This window comes from Mastomys coucha, unplaced genomic scaffold, assembly GCF_008632895.1.
Source record: "Mastomys coucha isolate ucsf_1 unplaced genomic scaffold, UCSF_Mcou_1 pScaffold14, whole genome shotgun sequence".
Lineage (NCBI taxonomy): Eukaryota > Metazoa > Chordata > Mammalia > Rodentia > Muridae > Mastomys > Mastomys coucha.
In genome coordinates this window covers 100415693-100439778 of record NW_022196896.1, presented here as the reverse complement: position 1 = coordinate 100439778, position 24086 = coordinate 100415693, and the positions used below count along the sequence as shown (strand labels likewise).

At 37.7% G+C, this 24086-nt stretch overlaps 1 protein-coding gene across 13 annotated transcripts in view; it reads left to right on the top strand.

The window, feature by feature from the left end:
• The window catches only part of Usp37 (ubiquitin specific peptidase 37), a 106384-nt gene that overhangs the window by 59666 nt on the left and 22632 nt on the right, over positions 1-24086 (top strand). For 12 of the 13 annotated variants that reach the window (XM_031367950.1, XM_031367957.1, XM_031367953.1 and 9 more), the window contains 10 exons: positions 2075-2172; positions 3702-3786; positions 6313-6471; positions 9844-9975; positions 10111-10234; positions 10985-11175; positions 13088-13205; positions 14432-14511; positions 20129-20293; positions 21871-21936. In XM_031367950.1, coding sequence (XP_031223810.1) covers positions 2075-2172; positions 3702-3786; positions 6313-6471; positions 9844-9975; positions 10111-10234; positions 10985-11175; positions 13088-13205; positions 14432-14511; positions 20129-20293; positions 21871-21936 — 1218 coding nt within the window. The remainder of the gene's footprint in view (positions 1-2074; positions 2173-3701; positions 3787-6312; positions 6472-9843; positions 9976-10110; positions 10235-10984; positions 11176-13087; positions 13206-14431; positions 14512-20128; positions 20294-21870; positions 21937-24086) is intronic. The other variant, XM_031367959.1, reaches the window with a different exon arrangement.

The window sequence follows — 24086 nt, the reverse complement described above, 5'->3', positions numbered from 1 at the left end:
CTTAGTGACTAGTCATCACGTGCTCACTTTCTTGGAGGGCCTCAAGAAAATAGTAGCATATCTTACCTCACAGATAACTTAGAATTTTTTGTTGCAGACAGGATAGTGTTACTCTTAAATCCTAAGGTACCTGCTTCATTCCTCTGGGCCAATGACTCCACACAATGGTCTTAGCTGAGCCTGCCATCTTCTCTTGAACAGATCAATATTCATAGTAGCAGCAAGTCAGTGTTGTAGTCTACATGGCTACATTTTACCTCATATTGCTTGTAGCAGTTACCTATTACTGTATAACATGTTGTTCAATATAGTGTCTTTAAATTATAGCCCAAAAAGTATTGTTGCCCAGGCATGGTAGTGCACACTGTTAATCCATCCATCCAAGAGGCAGAGCCAGGTGGATCTCTCTGTTCAAGGCTAGCCTAGTCTACGTAGTGAGTTGTAGGACAGTGGGGCTATGTAGAAAGAGCTTGTTTCAAAAAACAAACAAACCAACAACAAAATCATTGCTTATAAATTATAGTCACTTCAGCTTATTTGAACTTGGCTTAACCAGTTTCATATAGACCCTTTGATATTTCCCGTGAATCTGGTCAGTAAGTGGCCTAGGAAGCTTTGAATAGCCTTACTCATGGCTGACCCTGGAGTTGCTATCAGTTGAAGTAATTAAGCCATGTGTCTTCCACCATATAGAAAGAAAGCCTATAATTATTCATATAGCAGTGGCAGGATTCAAAGGAGTTCGAAATCTGAAAGACATTTTTGCACTTAAGATCAGAACTCATAAACATTTCTGTTTTGTTCTATCAGAAAAAGAAAATTAATTACGGGGCCAAGTTCATTAAAGGATAGAGAGAAGGAGGCACAAGGGTCTTATGTCTGAAACTCACTATCCCAGGCTGTCTTTGAATTCTTGACCTTCTTACCTCCACCTCCTGAGTGCAAGGATTAGCTATATTTCTTAATGACAGGTTGTAGGGTGAAGATGTGAAAGATAGGACACAAAAATGAAGTCAGAGGGAATATGGGCAGAGCAACAGCATTGTCTGCTACAAGCTTAATTTATGATGATTTGCCTAAATTAGAAATTTCAATCAAAACCTGAAGGTTTTATTTATGTAGATATTCTGCTTTCAGGTACTTGGAAATAATAGGGAGGAATTGAGGTTTAAAATTCCTAACTTTGTACCCGGTGTGATGATGCTTGCCTTTATTTGTTTTGTTTTGTTTTTCAAGACAGGGTTTCTGTATGTATAGCTATAACTCTCCTGAAACTTGCTTTGTATACCAAGCTGGCCTCAGACTCACAGAAACCCATTGCCTCTGCCTCCTGAAGGCTGGAATTAAAGACACCCATCATAAGCAGAGTGTGGTGGTTTATGCCTTTAATCTCAGCACTTGGGAGGCAAAGGCAGATGGATCTTTGAGTTTGAGGACAGCCTGGTCTACAGAACTATTTCTGGGACAGCCAGGGCTACATAGAGAGTCCCTATCTCAAAGAAGAAAGTCTTAACTTTGTATTCATGCACTTAAACTTATTAAACACTACAAGTTGAAATGTTTATATTTTCTAAACATTTCAAATTATATGTTGACATAAGAACATTTTAGAGTTTATTTTTTAAAACCACAAAGCATCAATATTGGATAGTTGAAATCTTTAGTTGTTCTTGTTTGAGGTAAATAGTTTTAACTTTTATTAGTTTGTGTGTGCATATGCACATGCAATGTCTTACATGTAGAGATCACAGAACAACTTGCAGGAGTGTTCTGTATTTTCTACCTTCAATGTGGGATCCTGGGATCATACTTAGATTATTAGCCTTTTGTGGCAAGCCTTTTATTTACTGAGCTGTATGGCCAGCCCCCTGATCTTGCTTTTAGCCAAGAAAAATCTCTATCATCTTGCTGTCTTTAATAATTTTAAAATAGTTTATTTTTGCTTAATTTGCTAGAGTCATAGTTTATATTGATTCTTGACATAATGAAAGTTTATCTTTATAGTTCTTAATTCACTGAGCATTAAGAATATCTTTATACAGTCCCTATATTGATTTAAAATTGTTAACTTTAGGAACAACAAAGCTATGACAGACCCTTCAAGAAAATATTTAACCAGCAGTAGAGAAAAGCAGCTGAGTTTGAAACAGGTAGAAGAAAATCGAACATCAGGTAAGTTTTGGTCTTTAATTATGGTCTCATTTTTTTGTTTCTATGGTAGAGTATATTAAACTAGCATATGCCTTTCACATTGTTTAGGAATAGTTTTAGTCATTAGTCACTAACATGTATCAGTAATTGACAAGAGTATTTTAATGAAGGCTGACAAGATGATTCAGTGGGTTAGAGTATTTTCCACCAAGCCTTGAAGACCTGAATTTGATCTCAGTGACCCACATGGTGGAAGGAGAAAACTGACTTTGGAAAATTAGCCTCTGACTTCCCCATGTGCTGTGTTGCATGCTTACAGACAGACATACATACTCTGGACATAAATAAATAAGGACTATTATCCAGTCATAATGTTAGACACCTATAATCTCAGCACTCAGAAGGTAGAAGCGGGGAACCAGGAGTTCACAGGCTACCCTCAGCTACAAAGTGAGTTTGACACTAGGTGGGGCTACACGAAACTGTCTCTCAAAAAACCAGCAGTAAGTAAAGGTATGGTGACTCATACCTTTAATTCCAGCACTTCCTGGACCCACCCACCCACCCCAGAAAAATCCAGATTTTACTTTCTTTTCCTCTATTTCAGTATGTAGAATTTTAGTGTTAAAGTGCCAGGACCATAGACTGGAATCAGAGTCTTGAGTTAAATTAAGGCTCATCAGTGTTGCTCCTTATCAGTGGGATTCCTACAGGAAGAAGTATGACTAATAAAAGCCTTATTTCTGAAATGCTGATACTTAGATCATATTAATAGCACCCGTTTGTTTTAAGCAATTATAACCAACCAACAATTAGCAAACATAAATAGTAAATATATAAGCCATCTCATTAGTATACAAATTGCTATTATCTTTAGTAAATGATAAAATTATATGTATGTTAAAGAATTGTTTTTAAAATAAACTTACTTATAACTTACTACCAGTAATTGAGTTATTTACCTATGGTCCCGAGGAATTGCTGAAGCAAATGAAAAAGTCTTAAGAACTTCTGACTGGCTGGCCAGTGGTGGCACAGTCATTTAATCCCTGCAGTCAAGAGGCAGAGACAGGCAGGCAGATCTCTCTGAGTTCTAGGACAGCCAGGGCTACACAGAGAAAAACCCTGTCTGGAAAAAAAACAAAACAAAACAAAAAAAGAACTTCTGCTATAAAAGTCACAAAAAGCCAAGAAACCAATCAGTGGGCCACACACAGAAGACACAGAGCAGGAGGGCACTTCTTGGGAACGAGGGTGTTGGCAAGAATGGTGAGAGAGTGAGAGCAAGGAAATGGGAGTCAGATGACATCATTGTATGCATGCATGAAACTCTCAGGGAAAAAGGGGGAAGGGATTAGAAGCTAGAAGAGGAGGGCCATGAACAGCTTTCAGGCAGAGGAACACTGCTTTGCTCTTGTAACTTTCTTCACAGTATTGGTCTTTTGGATGGGCATGAATTAAGAGTAGAGTTAAATATAAGTTGTGTAATCTTATTAGATGCCCTTCGGTGGTTAAATTAGGCATTAAGCTTTCTTTCATGTGTTGTGTAGGGCTTTTACCTCTGCACTCATCCTCATTCTATGGGAGCAGAGCTGGATCAAAGGACTACTCTTCTGGTGGCACTAACCTGGACAGGTATGCGTTAGTTACAGTGTTGACTGTAGAAGCTGAAGGGCTTTCCGTCTTCTGAATCTTGAGTGATGGAATGGGCTCTTCTCTATACTCTCAATTAATGCCCTACTTTAAGCACAGCAGAGTCAATTCTGATGATAACATCATGACACTTTAGGTGGAAAATACTCAAGAAATATTTTAGTTTTATCTGTTCTTAAATGTGTCCAACAATGATGAATTGAGATCTGGAAAGATTTGTACTGATGCTACTCATGTTGACTGACATTAGCCTCTTTTAACCACTGCATTTCTCCATCCTCTCAAGCATGGTCATGTTAAAGTCTCTGGGGACATTTTGAACTGCCTTTGTCTCCTATGAAGTAATAGTTTACTTCCAAAAATTAACACATTTTTTTTTCCTTTTAAAAAGTTAAAGCTACATACATTTCTTCCATCGGTAACATTTTTCAACAATTTAGTTTTCAGCCAGCATGACAGTGCATTGCCTGTAACCCCAGGAGGCAGAGAGGAAGTACAAGTACCACAAATTGAAGGCTAATCTGGTCTACAAAGTGGATTACAGGCCAGCTAGAGCTACACAGCAAGGCTCTCAAAAGTGTGGTTATGGGGTCTGCAGACATTCCTCGGTGGTTAAGAGCATGTACTACTCTTGCAGAAGGCCCAAGTTCAATTCCCAGTACCCACATGGTGGCCCATGGCCATCTACAACTTCAGTTTTAGAAAAACTGGCACCCTTTTCCAAAGTTCCAAGCATGTACACAATGTGTCTGTGTGTCTGTGTGTGTGTAGGCATTCCAGAACATGATTTCTAGAAAAGCCAAATTTAAGCCAGGGCAGAACATCCTTGTAAAGTTTCCTGGGGTTGAAATAATGATCTCTTCCTGGTATTCCCTAAGTAGAGAGCAAGGATACAAACCAGGCCTTATAGTGGTATCTGGTTACTTGAGTTGGATGAAGAATTATGAGGGCTAGTGAGATGGCTTTATGGGTAAGGACATTTTTTTCCAAACCTTACAACCTTAGTTTGATCCCCAGGACCTACCTGGTAAAAGAAAAGTGACTCCTGAAGATCTTTTGACACCACACACACACACACACACACACACACACACACACACACAAAGTGCTACACACATGTACATGCACTCATACACACAGAGAGATGTTATTTTTTAAAATGAATTAAGAACTTTAATATGTATGTGTTATTTTTAAAAATTAATTAGAAACTGTAATATAATAAAATCCTCTGTAAAAATAAAGGGCCGGGGGAAGAATAATAACCATTTGACAAGAAGACAGTGTCATAGAGTACAGAACAGTAAATGTAAATGCAACTAAGAGGCTTAGTTTGGGAATTCTCTATGTTACAATAGTACTCTCGGAAAAAAAAAAATAAAGTCAAGGAAATTGTCAAAGAAATAATTTCAGATGAAAATGCTGAAATTCCTCATGTTGAAAAACCTCAATAAATGCCAAACAACAAATATTACTTTAAAGATCCACATGGGAGGCAGGTGGGGACTCTGAGTTCAAAGTCAGCCTGGTCTAACAAGCAAGTTTCAGAACAACTAGGACTACAAGAAAGAAACCCTATCCCGAAAACAACAAAACCAAACAAAAAGTCCCACATGAGTAAAATGGTTTTTTTTTTTTAAAAAGCAGATTGTCATTTATAGCAAGAGAAATAGAGTTAGATATTAGTAATAGAATAAATTATAATCCAGGGATATAAACAAAGAGCATTATATTTGTCCAGCATGATGGTGCACATCTGCAATGTGAGTGCCCTGTATACAGAGGCAGACCGATTTCAGTGAGTTCAAGGCCAGCCTGATCTCCATAAAAAGGCCAGGCAGGGATGCATAGTGAGACCCTGGGGGAAAAAACTTAATATAGACCATTTAGAGAAACAAACAATTATTAAAAAGGTGTTCAACCTCAAATGTAATTAGGAATGCAAGTTAAAATAGCAACAAGGTCACATGCTGCCTGGTAAAGATTAATACTTGTAGTAATAAATAATCGAAATGTGAGGAGACAGAGATTTACCATTCAAGAAAATAAAAAGTGCTTTAACCTTTTTGGAAAGCAATCAAAATTATATAGGAGAATTTTAAATAACCCTAATGATTCTGCCTCCGAGTATGAACTTTTAACATCTTTCTTTTAAAAAATTAAATATTTTCTCTGATGTGATTTGAAGTAGTGAAGTAGATATACTGCCTGAATTTGTCCAAAACTAGGTGACACTACAGAGTGCATAGAAGAGAATTGGAAAGGGAAACGAGTTTTTCTCAAGCCATTGGCTTGGATCATGTAGTTTTTATGTGCACAAGGCTCTTGTTTTAAGTTTTCTGTATAAACTTACTAACTTAGAATTTTTCTTATAAGTTCCTACTGCTACTAATAGTCCCCTTAAATTTGAGACTGTTTTCCCTTAGACATTGATCTCGCTAACTCTGCTTGAAGGAAAGGGTAGTATGAAAATTTTTATTTTCCTTTTTTTCTTCTTTTTTTTTTTAGGTGTAATGTTTCAAGCCAGACACCTTCTGCCAAAAGAAGCCTGGGGTTTCTTCCTCAGCCAACTCCTCTGTCTGTTAAAAAACTGAGGTGTAACCAGGATTACGCAGGCTGGAACAAACCTAGAGTGCCCCTTTCCTCCCATCAACAGCAGTTGCAGGGGTTGGTGAACTAACTTTCTTGTAAAGTGATTCAATTAAGTAATTCTCCATTTGTTGCGGATATCAGTATAAGAAAAGATTCATATTATAGTTGTAAAATATTTAGAAATTAGGTCACTTGTCAAACATTTATCATGGCTATAAACACTAAGTCCACGATCTAGTCTCTAGTTTTCAGACCTTAAAATGTGTGTTTCTATCTACCTGTCATCTCTACAATATCATCTTAAAGGAAACAATGATTATTCTCCAACTCTGTACATTTGGCCTACTGTTGAGTTACTTTCATCAATCTCTCAAACATAGAAATGAGATCATAGTGGTAGTAATCAATAATAGTGGGTGCTCAAATTAAACCCAGGTACTCTCCAAAAGCCACTAAGATTATAGGTACGCAGTGTGACACTTGTGTTCTTATAATACTAATGGGTTTCTTTTAAGGTGCATTCTTGGCAGATTTTTGTTTGTTTGTTTGTTTGTTTGTTTGGGTTTTCGAGACAGGGTTTCTCTGTTTAGCCCTGGCTGTCCTAGAACTCACTCTGTAGACCAGGCTGGCCTTGGACTCAGAAATCCGCTTGCCTCTGCCTCCCAAGTGCTAGGATCAAAGGCATACACCACCACTGCCCGGCTTCTTGGCAGAATTATTAAAACTAAGGCTAGGAACTGGATCCAATCCTGTGGAAGAACAGCCAGCATGCTTAAACACTGAGCCATCTCTCCAAACCCAGACAGCATTCTGGTTTGTTTTGTTTTTCCAGACAGGGTTTCTCTGTGTAGCCCTGGTTGTCCTGGAACATGCTCAGTAGACCAGGCTAGCCTCAAACTCACAGAGATCTGCTGACCTCTGCCTCCTGGATGCTGGGATTAAAGATAATGTGCTATCAACCACCACCACCTATTTAAATACTATTCTTTTAATTGATTTACCTGTCACATTTTTAGACCTCCTTCTGTCTATATATATTGATCTTTGTTTCCTTTTCCTGTTATCTTCTCTTAAGTACTTTATAGTTCTTGTCTATGCTACTCTGTTGACAGCCTCATAAGTTACCAGGCTCCTCCAGTGTTTCTTTCATTCCTCTATAATGTCTATACCTATCTCTAGAAATAAATCTCTTTTCAGAACTCTTAGGAATTGCAGCATTTTAGATCCTATCCCAAGACTTGTAATGGAAAAAAAAAGAAAAAGAAAAAAAAAAAAAAAAAAAAAAAAAAAAAAAAAAAAAAAAAAAAAACAAAGCAAAACTTGCCGGCTAGAGGATAATAGAGGCTCCCTAATTCTATTTCACAATCTTTCAAAACAGGCACATATGCACGTTCACACAGACACACACACACAGTGCAAAGAAATAGATGGAAGAAGCCTCTGCTCATCCACTAGGAGACACATTTAATGCATATCTAAGTGTTCAAGCACACCCGTTTCCTACAGTTCTCTGGTTTCCACGCTTAGACCTGTGGGTGCTCAGTTGGGACAAAAGGCTTAAGAAGCTATGTGAAAACTAATGTGTGAGGGTGATGAAATACTAGAAAAAGAAAAACTCACTTCCAGAAAGTCCAAGGACAAAAAGAAGGCTTGTGCTAAAGTGAAAGGAGAAAGCAAGACATGCTTGCTCCACTTCCTCCCTCTCACTGTCACCACTTCTGTGATCCTACATTCAAGACTTCACCTTAGAAAATTAACTAAAGAGGGTTTAGAATCCTGTCCACAAATTTAGACTATAAGAAAGAAGGCCACTTCCCTATAAAACAACAGGAAATGGAGTCTGGAGAGATGGCTTAGGGGTTGAGAGCTGGCTGCTCTTTCAGAGGTCCTGAGTTCAACTCCTGACAACCCCATGGCCTTCTATAAGGAGATCTGATGCAATTATATGTCTAAAAATTAATTAATTTAAATGGAAAAGTGAGAAATATTAATTTAAATATGTCAGCTGGTGAAGATTCAAAAGCATCCATGAATTTAAATTTAAATGAAGGTAGTGGTTTATTGTCAGTAATCTTGAACTAAAATTAAGCATTCTCAGTTAAGTCTTTAGATTGGTTTTAGGGGGTGTTTGTTTTGAGTTTTTAGGTTTTTGATTTTCTTGGTTTTTTGGGGTTTTTGTTGTTTTTTGAGACAGGGTGCCTGTCCTGGAACTCTTTAGACCAAGCTGGGCTCTAACTCAAAGATCTACCTCCCTATCCCTCCCAAGTGCTGCGATCAAAGGCATGAACTACCACTGTTCTTTAGAAATATTACAAAAGGTGCAATGAGTCAAGGATTTAAATTATAGTAAAAATCAAAGATGATATCTCATTCATAAACTGTTGATATGTATGTAGGCAGATCAGTAGATAGAAGAAAAATTCCTAATTGTTGAAATAAAAAAGCACTTTAAAATTTTTTTTTTTAAGATTTATTTATTCATTATATGTAAGTACACTGTAGCTGTCTTCAGACACACCAGAAGAGGGCATCAGATCTCATTACAGATGGTGTGAGCCACCATGTGGTTGCTGGAATTTGAACACAGGACCTTTGTAAGAGCAGTCAGTGCTCTTAACCGCTGAGCTACCTCTCCAGCCCTTAAAATTATTTTTTAAAATAGTAATTTTAAAAGATAAATTCTTTTTAAAATATGTACAAGAATAAATTCTAATAGAATCAGAGGAACCTGTTGTAAAGTTTTCAAGCCTATGCTAAAGAGATGCCTCAACCATTATGAGCACTTTCTGCTCTTTCAGAGAACCTGAGTTCAGTTCCCAGCACCCTCATCAGCCCTCTTACCTGTAACTCCAGCTTCAGAGAGTACAATGACCTCTAGTGGGTACCTGCACTCTTCAAGTTCACAAACACAGACACGCACATATGTGTGATTAAAAATAAAATTCAAGATCTTTAAACTCGGGTGCCAGAAATTTCTCTATAAGTTACATGTAGGCAAAGGTCGTGTAAATTTGGTTCAAAATCAAGATTCGTAAAAGATTTATAAATTTGTGTAATACTAAATTTTTCATAGACAGGCACAAAAAAAGGCCATTGAAATATTGGAACTAAAATCTTACAGCATATAAATAAAGGGATGATTTTCTTTTATTATATAAAATATAAATTGAAGGAGGAAGGCGTGAATAACGAAAAATAGTAGGAAATGCTTCATTTTAAGTTTGTGCTGTAAGGTTATATTATACAGATGTTAAAGTAGTTTCTCCATAGCAGCCGCAGCTGGTGCCTTGTGAAAGATGCATGCTTCCCTGGACTCCATGCTTTCTGTACTCAATCAGAAACAATACAGTTGTATGTAGTCTAACAAGCCCTACAGGTAGTTCTGATGCACAATGGAGAAACCTTTATCCACGTTGAACATACTTCAAATACTTCTTTCCTTTCCAGATTCTCCAATTTGGGAAATACATGCTATATGAATGCTATCTTACAATCTCTGTTTTCACTCCAATCATTTGCAAATGATTTGCTTAAACAAAGTATCCCATGGAAGAAAATTCCACTCAATGCACTTATCAGGTAATATTATAATTTACTGAATAACTTCATTGTTTTTAATAATAGGATTTGGGGCAGTTACATTTTATGTGTTGTTGATAGTAATATGCTACTGAATATTTTTGAAATATGCTAATTTTGTCTCTTATTTATCAGACGCTTTGCAAATCTGCTTATTAAAAAAGATATTTCTAATTCAGAAACCAAAAAAGAACTACTTAAGAAGGTTAAAAATGCTATTTCAGCTACTGCAGAGAGATTCTCTGGCTATGTCCAAAATGTGAGTATTTAATTTTAAATGTTTTAGATATACAAAATTGAAATTAGCTTTTGACTTCGTTTTTAAACTGTTACTTGTGTAATGTGGTCACCTTGAATGATAAAACCTAAGGAGTTACAGTAACTTTCAGTATGATTCTTCTATGCATTTTATTCTTGGTTAATTGGTTGGTTTGGTTAGTTTTTGAAACAGTAACTCATGTAACCCAGGCCAGATTTTTTTTTTTGTTTGATTGTTTGGTTGGTTTTGTTTTTTCCAGATAGGGTTTCTCTGTGTGGCCCTGGCTGTCTTGGAACTTACTCTGTAGACCAGGCTGGCTTCGAACTCAGAAATCCGCCTGCCTCTGCCTCCCAAGTGCTAAGATTAAAGGCGTACGCCACTACTGCCCGGCACCCAGGCCAGTTTTAAGCATGATAGATGTATATACTTATAGCCAAGAATAACTGAAATGCTGATCCTCCTGCCTCCACCTCCCAGCCATTGAGAGAGTTGGTGCTGGGGTTTGAACCCTAGGAGACAAACATGCTGGGCAACTGCTCTTCTGCTGAGCTAAGTCTCCAATACTCTTCCCTTATGTTTATTCAAAAGATATAATAAGTATTCCAAATCCTTATCAGAATAAGACTGGCCTTATTCAGGTACCTTTCTACTTGTAGGTGTTTTCTGAATCACAGTTGTATGAATCACAGTTTAATAAGCTATCGTGAAAGAAATGCTTTGCTCTGATGGCAGATATTATCATTTTTTTAGGATGCTCATGAATTTTTAAGTCAGTGCTTAGATCAGTTGAAGGAGGATATGGAAAAACTGAATAAAACTTGGAAGACAGAACCTGTCCTTGGAGAAGAAAATTCACCAGATACATCAACTACCAAAGTATTCACTTGCCCTGTTATTACAAACTTGGAGTTTGAAGTTCAGCACTCCATTATCTGTAAAGCGTACGTAATCTCTAAGAAACTTTTCCCACTCCTTACTCCTTTATGGCAAGTGATTAAAATTTCCTTGTACATACCAAAACTTATTTTCCTTTCCCATGGGGAAAATACAAACCCATAAATTCTTCTAAAACTTTTTTTTTTCCAGCCTTTCATTCTTTTGGGTTTTGAATCAACATCTTAGCTGTGTAGCCCAAGTTGGTCTAGAACTTGGCATCTTCCTGTCTCGGCCTCCAAGTGCTGTCTGATATGATTTATCACCTGGCCTATGACTCAGATTTCACCACACCCAGTAGGGCTTTTGGTTTTTTTATTAGTATTCTTTTTGTTTTTATTTTATGTGCATTGGTGTTTTGCCTGAATGTCTCTGTCTGGGGATGCCAGATCCCCTGGAACTGGAGTTACAAACACTTGTGAGCAGTCATTTGGGTGCTGGAAATTGAACCTAGGTCCTCTGGAAGAGCAGCAGCCAACTCTCTTAATGGCTGAGCATCTCTTCTGCCATGGTTCTTAGGCTTTTTTGCAGCAAGCTCTTTTACCCATTGACCCGTCTTTCTAGTTCCTTAGTCTGTAACAGTTCTCATTGTGGTAAGAGTCAGAGAGAATTGAAGTAGATTTGTTTTTGTTGTCCTATAAGAAAGACAGTATCTCACCATGTAGATCAGGTTGGCCTTAAACTCAAGATCTGCCTGCCTCTGTTTCCAAGTGCTGAGATTAAAGGAATGCACCACCATAACCAGCTGTGATGCACTTTTGTTTTAACTCAATAGTTAAAGGTTAATTGATTGGTGGATTTTTAATTTTTTTTGGTTTTTCCGAGACAGGGTTTCTCTGTAGCCCTGACTGTCCTGGAACTCACTCTGTAGACCAGGCTGGCCTTGAACTCAGAAATCCGCCTGCCTCTGCCTCTTAAGTGCTGGGATTAAAGGTGTGCACCACCACCGCCCAGCTCTGACTCAGCCTCTTAAATGCTGGAGTCACAGGTGTGAGCCACCATACATGACTGGAAATAGGTTTTTGTTCTTTTGTTTTTAAATTGTTTTCATTTTATATATCTGAGTGCTTTGCCTGCATGTGTATATAGGCAGAGGTCAAAAGAGGGTGTCACCTCCCCTTAGAACTAAAGTTATGGATGATTGATTGTAAGCTACTATATGGGTGCTGGTAATGAAACCTGAGAACTAGGCCCACTCTTCAGCCCTTGGAAGAAAATTTTTTGTTTCTTGGTTTTTTGTGGCTTTGTGTTGTTGTTTTTCAAGACAGGGTTTCTCTGTGTACCCTGGCTGTTCTAGAACTCACAAAAATCTGTCTGCCTCAGTTTCCTGAGTACTGGGACTAAAAAAGTTATACTACCAAGTTTTTTAAAGGTAATTTTAGTTCAATGCTCTTCATTTGTCTTTTTGGTACTGTTAATATTATTCAAGTTTTAGCCACAGTAACTTTCTGCCACAATTCAAGACCAGAGTCATAAGAATATGTTTTCATTCAATAAGTACTTATTGAGTGCCTCTCACAAGCAGGGTTCTAAGGAAATCTCTGCCTGTTCATGTCCTTTGAGTGTGTATAAACTCCACAATGTCTATGAGCTGTTACTTTTCTGTATGAAAGACTTAAGCTGACTACAGAAGTTTTGCTGATATAATCAAGACTACCAATCTTACCCTTGAATTATTTTTTTTTACAGGAGATAATATGTATATGGGCAAATCCTACAAGCCTTTTAAATCTGGGCCTAGAGATAGGAGCAGAAGACATCTTAGTAGAAATCAGAGAGAGATGCTTCTGTATGAAAGTTAAAAAGATCGTATTATGCTACTTGTGTATGTTGACCCATAAGCTCTGTAGGGGAAGAAGGTATCAAGTATATTTGTATTTTTATATTCCCAATTCTACACTAAATCTCTCATCCTTACAGATGTGGAGAAACTATTCCCAAAAGAGAACAGTTTAATGATCTCTCCATTGACCTTCCTCGGAGGAAAAAACCACTCCCTCCTCGTTCAATTCAAGATTCTCTCGATCTTTTCTTTAGGGTAATATCTTTGATATATTCATATAACTCAGTTTTATATCTTATAGATAATTGTGTTTGAAGTTGAGGTTTTGTCAAGGCAGAATTTTGATAGACTTGATTAAAGGTCTTACAGAAGCTCTTGAATATCTTGCATGTCTAGGTGAGTGGTAATTGCTTAGACAGCCTTAGAAGCTGCTGCTTATTTGTGAATAAGTATGAGTACAAAGCATCTAAATGGCCTTTGCTAAAATTTGGCAACATGAATTAAACTTGGAGATACTGTATGAGTTGTTGAGAGCTAAGGAATGAAAAGATACTTTTTTCTTAATTTGTATGTCCTAGTAGGAACAAGAAGAAAGAGTCAGGTTTATTCAGAGCTGTAAATAAGTAAGTGTGTGGGTGTGTGGGTGTGTGTGTGGGTGGGTGTGTGTGAAAGAGAGAGTGGTGAGAGTTAGTTTCTGGAGTGTAGTCAGGCTTATTGTGTGAAAACTTAGAACTGGTGGGAATTTGCTTTATCTATTATCGATGGCCTTTTGTTTTGTTATAGCAAATTGGCAAGATTTTCTTCCTATAGCTGAGAAAAATTCTGTTCTTTAAGTGATGACTGTTCAGCTTCATCAAAAGATAACTACTCTCTCTTTGTTGTTTTACATATTCTCTCTACTATTCCTGTGATTTTCCTATATATCTCTATCCCAGTTTCTCGTTTCAGTTCTCTGGGTAATGATATCTATCCCCCCTTTTAAGGGTCTCTTGTTTCAGTTCTCTGGGTAATGATATCCATCCCAAACTCTGATCTTTTAGAGCAGCTGTTCTTAGTGGGCTGTCACCAGAAGATTGGGGTCCATTGTAAGAAAGGGGTGGGGTTACACCTGACAGACCAGGGACTCCGCCTAGCCTAAAGGTGATCTATCTCTGCTATAGCCAACTGTTAAAATCTGGATATACTCTTGGCAGCGGTTCTTGTGTATCCATGGGGAAAAATTGAGGTCCACTTCATTAGAGTCTAGTTACTATCATAAATTTAGATGTTTCCTTGGTAAAGAAGGAATTAGGAATTCTGAAAATAGAAGACATCATAAATAACTATAGGTATTAATTTAGTCATTCTGTTGCTCAAGACACAACAATTAAACTGGTTGAGAGTTATCATTCCACTAAACTACTAGACTAAACATTATCTGCATTTAATTGGTTAATGCCAATTCAACTTCATCCTTATTTTTCTCTCTTATCTTTTTATAGGCAGAAGAACTTGAATACTCCTGTGAAAAGTGTGGTGGAAAATGTGCTCTTGTCAGGCACAAATTTAACAGGCTGCCCAGGTAAATTTGACTGCCTTTTAAAAGGTGTAAGTTCCTAAACCGGTGGAGATACAGGTTAAGAATACAGTGTTTGCCTAAGCTGTACAAGGGCTTAAATTTGATCCCCAAACCCAATAAGCAAGCAGACATATTTGAGTGATGCTTAACATTATGAATTAAATATCAGGAAATCTTACCTAGAAAAAATGGAGGGGTTGGAGAGACAGCTCAATAGTTAGATGCATCAGTTACTCTTGCAGAAGACCTGCGTTCATTTCCTAGTACCCATTTTGTAGCTCTCAAACATCCTTAATTTCAGTTCCAAGGGATCAAAAACCCAGACATACAAGCAGGCAAAATATCCAGACACATAAAAAATTAAAATTTAAAAGAAAATTTGGAGCAGGGCAGTGGTGGCTCACGCCTTTAATCCCAGCACTTGGGAGGCAGAGGCAGGCGGATTTCTGAGTTCAAGGCCAGCCTGGTCTACAGAGTGAGTTCCAGGACAGCCAGGGCTACACAGAGAAACCCTGTCTCGAAAAATCAAAAAAAAAAAAAAAAAAGTGGCCTTTGAGTCTCAGGAAGATGTCAAAAAGAAAATCCATTTAGTAACACTGGCTCTCGAATTTTCTTTCAGTAATATTGCAAGTTACATAGTTTGAGTATCACTTCTGAAATGCTTGAGCCTTGAGTGTCTTGTATTTTGTAATTCCATATATATAATGAAATCTCAGGGTGGGGATATGTACAGGTCTAAGTATTAAAGTTCATTTACATTTCATATATATTATGCATAGTCTAAAGATAATTTTATATACCATTTTTTAATATCCCTGGTTTTTACCTGTATCTTGTCACATAAAAGAAGTATGGAATTTTTCACTCTAGCATTATGTAAGCTCTCCAACAAAAGTTTCAGATTTGGAACATATGTGATTTTGAATTTTTAGGTTAGAAATGTCAGTTGTCTCCCTTCCTCTCTTACAAATCAGGTAAAATCTATATACATACACTGCAGACACTATATACATAGGAGGAGCAGCTTTTTTTCACTTTTCCTATTTCTTTTTCAAAGGATTTTATAAGTTAGTAGATTTTCTATAATCATAAGATTAATTTTCTGCCTTGGATGAAATTAATTTACATTATTTTAATACTATATAAGATGAAGCTAGTTGTAGAAATTATGATGTGGGTATAATATAGCTTTTAAAGCTTTCCAAGATTAGATCTCTCTGCTACAAACAAGATGGTTATTAACATTAAATATTTATGTAGTGCCCTGTCCACACCAGAAAGCTCTTCTTTTTTTTTTATTATCTTCAATTTTCTGTAAATGTACTTTCTGGAACTCTAGGCCTCAGGGGAAAATTCTTTTACATTCTATAATGCATTCCTTTCTCATAAATAAGTTTTCAGGCCAGGCAGTGATAGTGCACGCCTTTAATCTTAACACTTGGGAAGCAGAGGCAGGTGGATTTCTGAGTTCGAGGCCAGCCTGGTCTACAGAGTGAGTTCCAGGACAGCCAGGGCTACACAGAGAAACCCTGTCTCGAAAAACCAAAAATAAAAAATAATAAGTTTTCAGATAAATTACTGTATAAGTTGTAGCAGTACTATTTGTTTCTGGGTTTTTTTTTTTTCTAATTTAAGAGACTATTTATGAATGTTATAAAGCAGTAGGGAGGAAAGAAGAAATTTGAAGACAAAACATTGGTTCCTTCTGCCACTAACTGTATGCAGTTGAAAATACTGAGGTGGTTCTGGAGAGATAACTCAGCAGTTAAGAGCTCTACTGTTTTTCCAAATGGTCTGGGTTCAATTTCCAGCACCCACATGGATTTATTGTTGTTATTTTTTATAGAGAGTCTCTCTATACTCTTCTTCCTGTCCTGGAACTCACTATGTAGACCAGGGTGGGCTCTTACAGAGATCTACCTGCCCCTAAGTGCTTGGATGACCACCATACCCAGCCCACATGGTGGCTTAAAACTGCCTGTAGCGCCATTCTCAGGGAATCTGATTACCTTTTCTGACTCTCTGGCACTAGGAACACAGGTGATACACAGATATAACCTGCAGGTAAAACATCCATGCACATAAAATAAAAAAGTTTCACATTAGCAAAGCAGTGGTAGTGCATGCCTTTAGTCCCAGCACTCAAGAGGCAGGGGCAGGCGGCTCTCTGTGAGCTTGAAGCCAACCTGGTCTAAAGCTCAACTTCCAGGACAGCCAGGGCTACACAGTGAAACTGGTCTTGGGGGAAGGAAAAAAAAACAAAGAAAGAAGAGATCTTTTTCCCCCCAATAGTATACTTGTATTGTGTTAATTTGTTCTGAACTTGTTATATGAAATAGATGCCTCTGAATCTTAAATACTAATTATCAGCTTTCCAAACCACTCTCTACTTTTACTTTACGGTTTGTTTTGTTTTGTTTTGTTTTTTTTGTTGGGGGGGGTCTGTGTCTGGGCTCTGGTTTTGTTTTTAAAGACAGCCTTATTCTGTTGCCCAGGCTGGCCTTCATTTTGTAGCACTCCTGTCTTTGTCTCCCAGCGCTGGAATTACAGGTATGCACAGCTAGGTCTAATTATCTGTTCTATCTTTCTGCTGCTGGAATTGAAACCAGGGCCTCTCATTGGCCAAGCACTGTCTTGTGCTGGCTTCCTGCCCTCTGCTTTCATTATTGAAAGGCCTGATGCCTTTGTCACTGACTTGTCTTCTTAGACCTGTAGTTTTGATTGTCATCTGTTCTTTTCATGTTGCTTTTATTTTGGCTCTTTGAAGTTATAGTTAAATATTTTAGAGTTTGTCATCAGTTTTAGGCTCTTTAGCAACTGGATCGGTATATTCTTTTACGCTGTAAATTAGGAGGTCATGGATTCTAGCTGGTCATGGAGGGAGGGGTATACTAGAGTCTAGCCCAGGGGTGTTATACACTGGAGGTAAGCATTCTGCATGAGTTATACACAGTCTTTTTAAGTTTTTGTCTTGAGGTGGGATCTCAATAAGTCATTAAGATTGGTCTTGAACTCACGGTTCTGCTTTAGCCTTCTGGCTTGTAGAATTAGAGACCTATCCCACATAAAGAAAAATATAATCAGTAACTTCAACTTGTAAATTGTTTAGCTATGGCTTCTATGATAGAAGCCTGTACAGAAAGAAGAGATACAGTTTTCTAAAGGAGACAGTTTTTTTTTACCCAAACTGGAATTTAAATATAAGATTTTAGAGTTTCAAATTTTGAAGTTTGCCAGGCAGTGATGGCACACGCCTTTAATCCTAGCAGTTGGAGGCAGAGGTAGGCAGATTTCTACATTCAAAGCCAGCCTGGGCTACAGGGTAAGTGCTAGGATAGTCATGTCCTCGTAGAGAAACCCTGACTTTGGAAAACAAAAAACAAAAACAAAAAAATGAAGTTCTTACAGGCTTTGAAATATATTTAATCGATCAGGCAGAAATTAGATGAAACTAGATGACATTACCCTGCAGTAGTAATAACAAAAAAAAAAGTGTTTCTAAAGAGCTCTAAAATTAGACTCAGACTAGATGACCATGCAAATGCTTTATATAATGCTTTCATTAGTGGGGAAATTTTCCCATTTTTCCTCTTAGTTTTCTCTAGAGAAAGTACTTCTAAGATAAGAGAAATAGGGCCAGCAAAGTGCTTCAAAGGATAAAGGTGCTTGCTGCCAGGTTAGGTGACTTGAGTTCAATTCCCCTGGACCCATTTGGTAGGAGAGAACCAACTCAAAGACATCCTGTTTTCTGCATGGACACCATGACCCACATATATATATATAAAATAAATAAGTATAGTAAAATAAGAGAATAATCGTGAGGCCTAGAAAATTAGCTTAGTTGAGAGAATCTTTACCTACCATGGAGGAAACCTTAAATTCAATCCCAGGCACTGCATAAAACCTTATAGTGAAATGCACACTTGGAAAGTAGAGATGGGAGGGCTGTAAGTTCATGATCATTCTTAGCTACATAACAAGTTTGAAGCCAGCCTGGGCCACATGAAACCCTATCTTCAGAATATATAAAAATAACTAATCTTGAAATACTAGGGAGTTGGCTTATGTCTTAATCATAGCATGTGGGAATCTCAGGCAGGGGAATGGAATTACCATGAGTTTAAAGCCAGCCGGTGGGGGGGGGGGGGGGTGGCTGGTGAGATGGCTCAGAGGGTAAGAGCACCGAGTGCCCTTCTGAAGGTCCTGAGTTCAAATCTCAGCAGCCACATGGTGGCTCACAACCACCCATAATGAGATCTGACGCATCTGAAGTCAGCTACAGTGCACTTATTTATAATAATGAATAAATCTTTGGGCTTGAGTAAGCAGGTAACAGAGGTCCTAAAGTCAATTCCCAACAACCAGATAAAGGCTCACAACTATCTGTACAGCTCCAGTGTGTACTCATATGCACACCGTAAATAAATAAATAAATCTTTAAAAAAAAAAAAAAAGCCAGCCACGGCTGTATAATAAATCCAAGGCCTGGCTGGAATAGAAAGTGATGTCTGGCCGGGCAGTGGTGGCGCATGCCTTTAATCCCAGCACTTGGGAGGCAGAGGCAGGCGGATTTCTGGGTTCGAGGCCAGCCTGGTCTATAGAGTAGGTTTCAGGACAGCCAGGGCTACACAGAGAAACCCTGTCTCGAAAAAAAAAAAAAAAAAGTGAAGTCTGTCGACAACAACACCTGGATATGATGTGATATACCTATGATCTCAGCATCTAGGAAGCAGAAACAGAGGGATTACCACAGTTCAAAACTAGCCTGCTTTGCATCGGAAGTCCTGGGCAAGCCAGGGCTATATGTTAAGATCCTATCCAAAAAATTTCTTGAAATAATGTTGGTCACCATATAAAGTTTACTAGGTAATATTTAGCCTAATAGACATTTTGCCATATAATCATATATAACCTATTTTAAATGTATAATGATCAAGGAAATAATTTAAAGTTAACTAAAGATTAATAGGCGTATTTAAAATTTTAATTCTTTTGCCTACTATATGTTGTTTATTGGTGGAGGATTTTCCTAGGACCTTCATACATACTTGATCTAAACTTCATTAATCACTGGATCCAAGATTTTTATTTGTATCTATCCTAACACCTTTCTGCATGGCAAATACTTAGTAAATATTCCTTAAAATATGTTTAGTTTGGCCATGTGTGTGTGTGTGTGTGTGTGTGTGTGTGTGTGTGTACATACGTGTGTACAGGAGGCTGTTTGAGACAGGTCTGGCTATGTATAATAAATCCAAGGCCTGGCTGGAATAGAAAGTGATATCTGGCCGGGCAGTGGTGGCACACGCCTTTAATCCCAGCACTTGGGAGGCAGAGGCAGGCAGATTTCTGGGTTCAAGGCCAGCCTGGTCTACAGAGTGAGTTCCAGGACAGCCAGGGCTACACAGAGAAACCCTTTCTCGAAAAATGCCTTGCATTTATAGAAGCCTACCCACCTCTGCCTCCCAAGTGCTAGGAATAAAGGCTTGACCATCATCACCCAACATGAACAAATGCATTCTGTAAGTGAAAATTTGTCTGACATGATTAGAGTGATTACTATATGAGAGATATCTGTGTTCCACATGATTTAGCAGAGTCTTTCTCTTCTGTTTTTTAGGGTCCTCATTCTTCATTTGAAACGATACAGCTTCAATGTGGCTCTTTCACTTAACAACAAGATAGGACAGCAAGTCATCATTCCAAGATACCTGACCCTGTCATCTCACTGCACTGAAAATACAAAACCACCTTTTACTCTTGGGTGGAGTGCACATATGGCAATGTAAGAGACCATGCTTTTTACCTTTAGTTTTGAAATATAATATTTCAGAGATTGACTAAACTAGATAACAACTCTCAGGGGAAAAAATCAAACCTAAAAGATTTTCATTCTTTATTATTTTGGAGCTTGAATATTAAAATACTATCTGATAGAAGTAATTGGAAAAAAATGCTTATGAAGTCTTTCAGATTTAATCAGTTCTTCTCATAATATGATACTTTTTTGAGGGAGTGTTGCTACTCTTTTAGATTACAAAAAGAAAGGGCATTCTTGAGAATATAAGTAAAATGTGGTAATTTATTTCTGTGTTCTTCTCTACAGGTTCACTTTCAGTAGATCTGAATAGGGTGTGGGAATCAGTGTTCTTAGTAAATGCCTCATCTCTTTGCAACATGCTAATTTGAGAAATCAAGTGTTATACTATAGCCCCCTCCCCACCAAAAAAAATTTTGATTGTAAATTATGCCCAATATGAAAAACTTCACGGAGACTCCTAGAAGTGTTTCAGAGAAAAGGAAGTCCCCTCTGCTTTTGACCTGTCTTTGTCATCATGCACGGTGGACCTTAGGACTTCTGAATGCGGTGCTTTCCTGCATGTTCTACTTGAAACCCTATGCTGTAGATATTTTTCATAATTGAACAGTAATTTGGTAGAATCATAAAGTCCTAAAGCTGTAAGAGTGAACATAATTTTTGAGAATTTTGTTCAAATCCTTAATTTTAGAGGTTAGTAATTTAAAAGACCAAGCCTTGCTGGACATTGTAGCATATGCCTGTAATTTCAGCCAAAAGCAGAGAGGATGCTTCAAGACCAGTTTAGGCTATGTAGAAAGTTTGAGGCCACCCTGAGCTAAATAAAAGAACTAGGAAGGACAATTTCTTGGCTAAGAGTTAGACATTACAAGAAATAAATGGAACAATTCCCAAAATTAATTGGTGCAATTTCATAAGATATATTTCTCTTTGATTTATAAACTACATCATGTAAGTTTACACAGTAAAGTCCACAAGGGTCTACTAGCAAGGCATATATGCCCAGAGAGTGTTCAGTGTTTGTAATTGCAAGAGAGTGTTTTGGTGCAGACTGCCCTCTGCTGGTAGAGCTGTTAGTCCTCTGACTGTATTACATATCTTGTGATCAGTGATCTGAAATGAAGCTGACTATATTTTAATGCATCAGTAGTGGCTTTAAGACCTTGGAAAGTTCAGCTTATCTGTGGGGAAATCTGCTATGACCATTAACGACAGTAGTGCATTCAATGTTTGTCATCTAGGAAATCTCAATAAACTGAGAGCTATTATTATTTTATTGCTCAAAAATAAAGAAATAAGATAAGATGGTTTTCCCCTAAGTTCTTCTCATGTGTTATACTTGACTTTATCTGCAAAGCTGCTTATTTCAATAATTCAGAGCAAGGAGAACCAGAGATGGTATGGTTAGTGTTATTTTAAAATAGTTTGCTTTTCGGGAGGGGTTAAAAAGAGACTTTTAGTGTAGAATAATTAACTTTACCAGTTAAATATCTACCTTTAATGATGCAATTGTATACATTATATATTCTCCAATTTTCTGATAGTTCTAGACCATTGAGAGCCTGTCAAATGGTGAATTCCTGCATCACCAGCCCTTCTGCACCTTCAAAGTGAGTTCTTTTTCTTATGGACTTGGCTCACCGAAATCTCTAAGGTGGCCCACCCCCTTTTCTTCATTTATTTTGCATGCCAGTTGCTCAGCATTACTTGTGCTTGGGGGTGTCCTGGAGTCTGGCTTAGATAGGACCTGGGCACAAATTTTAGCAATCAAAAAAATTCCAGGATTTTTTTTTTAATTTCTTAAAATATTTGTTAATAAGAGATGTTTTCATCCTAAAACTCTGAAGAACTGACTCTAAAGTTTAAAAGGATAAAATAACTCTGCGAAAGCACCCTTCCTCACAGGTAGACATAGACAAAACCCTACCTGTTGCTAGCTTATGTCTTTGACACTGACAGGAAGAATTCTGAACAGAAACAGAAAATAGGCACTAGAATGCAACTATTCTGCAGGTGTTTTATAGTTTTTAAAAACCAAATTGTACTTCCTTTAAAAATTCACTGTAAATTCTTTTTTTGTTTTTGTTTTTGTTTTTTTGAGACAGAGTTTCTCTGTGTATCCCTGGCTGTCCTAGAACTCACTCTGTAGACCAGGCTGGCCTCAAACTCAGAAATCCGCCTGCCTCTGCCTCCCAGGTGCTGGGATTAAAGGTGTGTGTCACCACTGCCCGGCGGAAATTCTTGATTAGACCTTCCCCCGCCCCTAAAACTTTCATATCCCAAAGTTTTTTTATTTTTGTTTTTGGTTTCTTTTGGAGGGGGATGGGGGACACCGTTTTGTTCTTTAAATACTTGTTTGAGACTTGTGTAACCATAAAATGACACTTAAGACATTTTTCCTCCTGTAATCATTTTTCAGTACAATAAACCCAGATGATTAACATGAGTAGAAATCTGAACTGGTAGCATTATGAATACTCTCGCCTGCTCTCCAGATATAATGAGCAATACCATTTCCTGCTTAGAAAGTAAGCAAGTGGGAGGCTAGAGGGCACTGTCTGATCTTCCAAAGAGCCAGGGTTCAATTCCCAGCACCCACATGGCAGCTCATCGCTCCCTGGAACTGCAGTTCCAGAGGCTCTAACACCCTCACGCATACATATATACAGGCAAAATACCAAGGCACATAAAGTAAAAATAAACTTAAAAGAATTTTTTAAAGTAACCAAGTGGTACATTTACAAGACAAACATTTTTCACTGTCATGGGCAAGTTGCCTTCCGTAGACATTGTCATTACTAAAGGATTGTATTTTATGTATCAGATCACGGTGGTTGCAAGAAACAGATGGTTTCATTGGACATATTGTACCTTGGCGTGGCCATCTGTCCTACTGGGATGAGAATTTGAAAGTTGGTTAATAAAAGGTAAATAGGGTCTATAAGAAAACCTATCATGCAAGTCAGATTTAAACAAGGCTGAGTTCTAACACTGATATGGGTTCTTTGTCAGACTCCACCATTGTAAAACGTCGAAGTTATCACCCTTCCTTTCACAGAGTATTTGATGAAAAGTACCTCAAGGTTTGCTTGAAGAGCGTGAATCAAAAATTAAAAAATTAAGAAAGCTAATTAAAGCTGACTGTGGTAGTGTACATCTATAATCCCATTACCTGGGTGGTAACGGCAGAAAGCTCAGAAATTCAAGACCATTCTCAAACAAATAGCAAGTTTGAAGACAGCCGGGGCTATCTGAGACGCTGTACCAAAACCGTTGGTGGGGTGGTCCTAATTTGGCCAACTCTTAAGTTATACTGAAAACCTGCCTCTGTGAAGGAAGCTTCTGGAGTCTTCAGTCTTGACGCCCTCCACTGGCCTCTTTCTTATCTACATTTCTATGCTATGCTCTTGATTTTCATTGCACTCTCCTTTTTTCTTAGTGTCATGTCTAATTATCTACAGTTTTCACATTTAAATTGTTTTCAGATTTTCATTTTTTTTCTATAGAACATTAGTTTAACTTCCATCAAAGAAAGTTCTTTTTCTTTGATCTTTGCCATTTCCTCCTTGCATGCTGTAGCATCTTGTCAGGTATCACTGAAGAACATTCTCATATAAATGAACTTTAATGAGACTGAAGCTTGCCCTTTTAACCATTTATCTCTTAAAATTTTAACCATATTGGAAGAAATTTTTCTAAAATATGTTAATGCTACTCTAGCTCTCTCTAAGTTTCTCTCCCTCCCTTCCTCCTTCCCCCT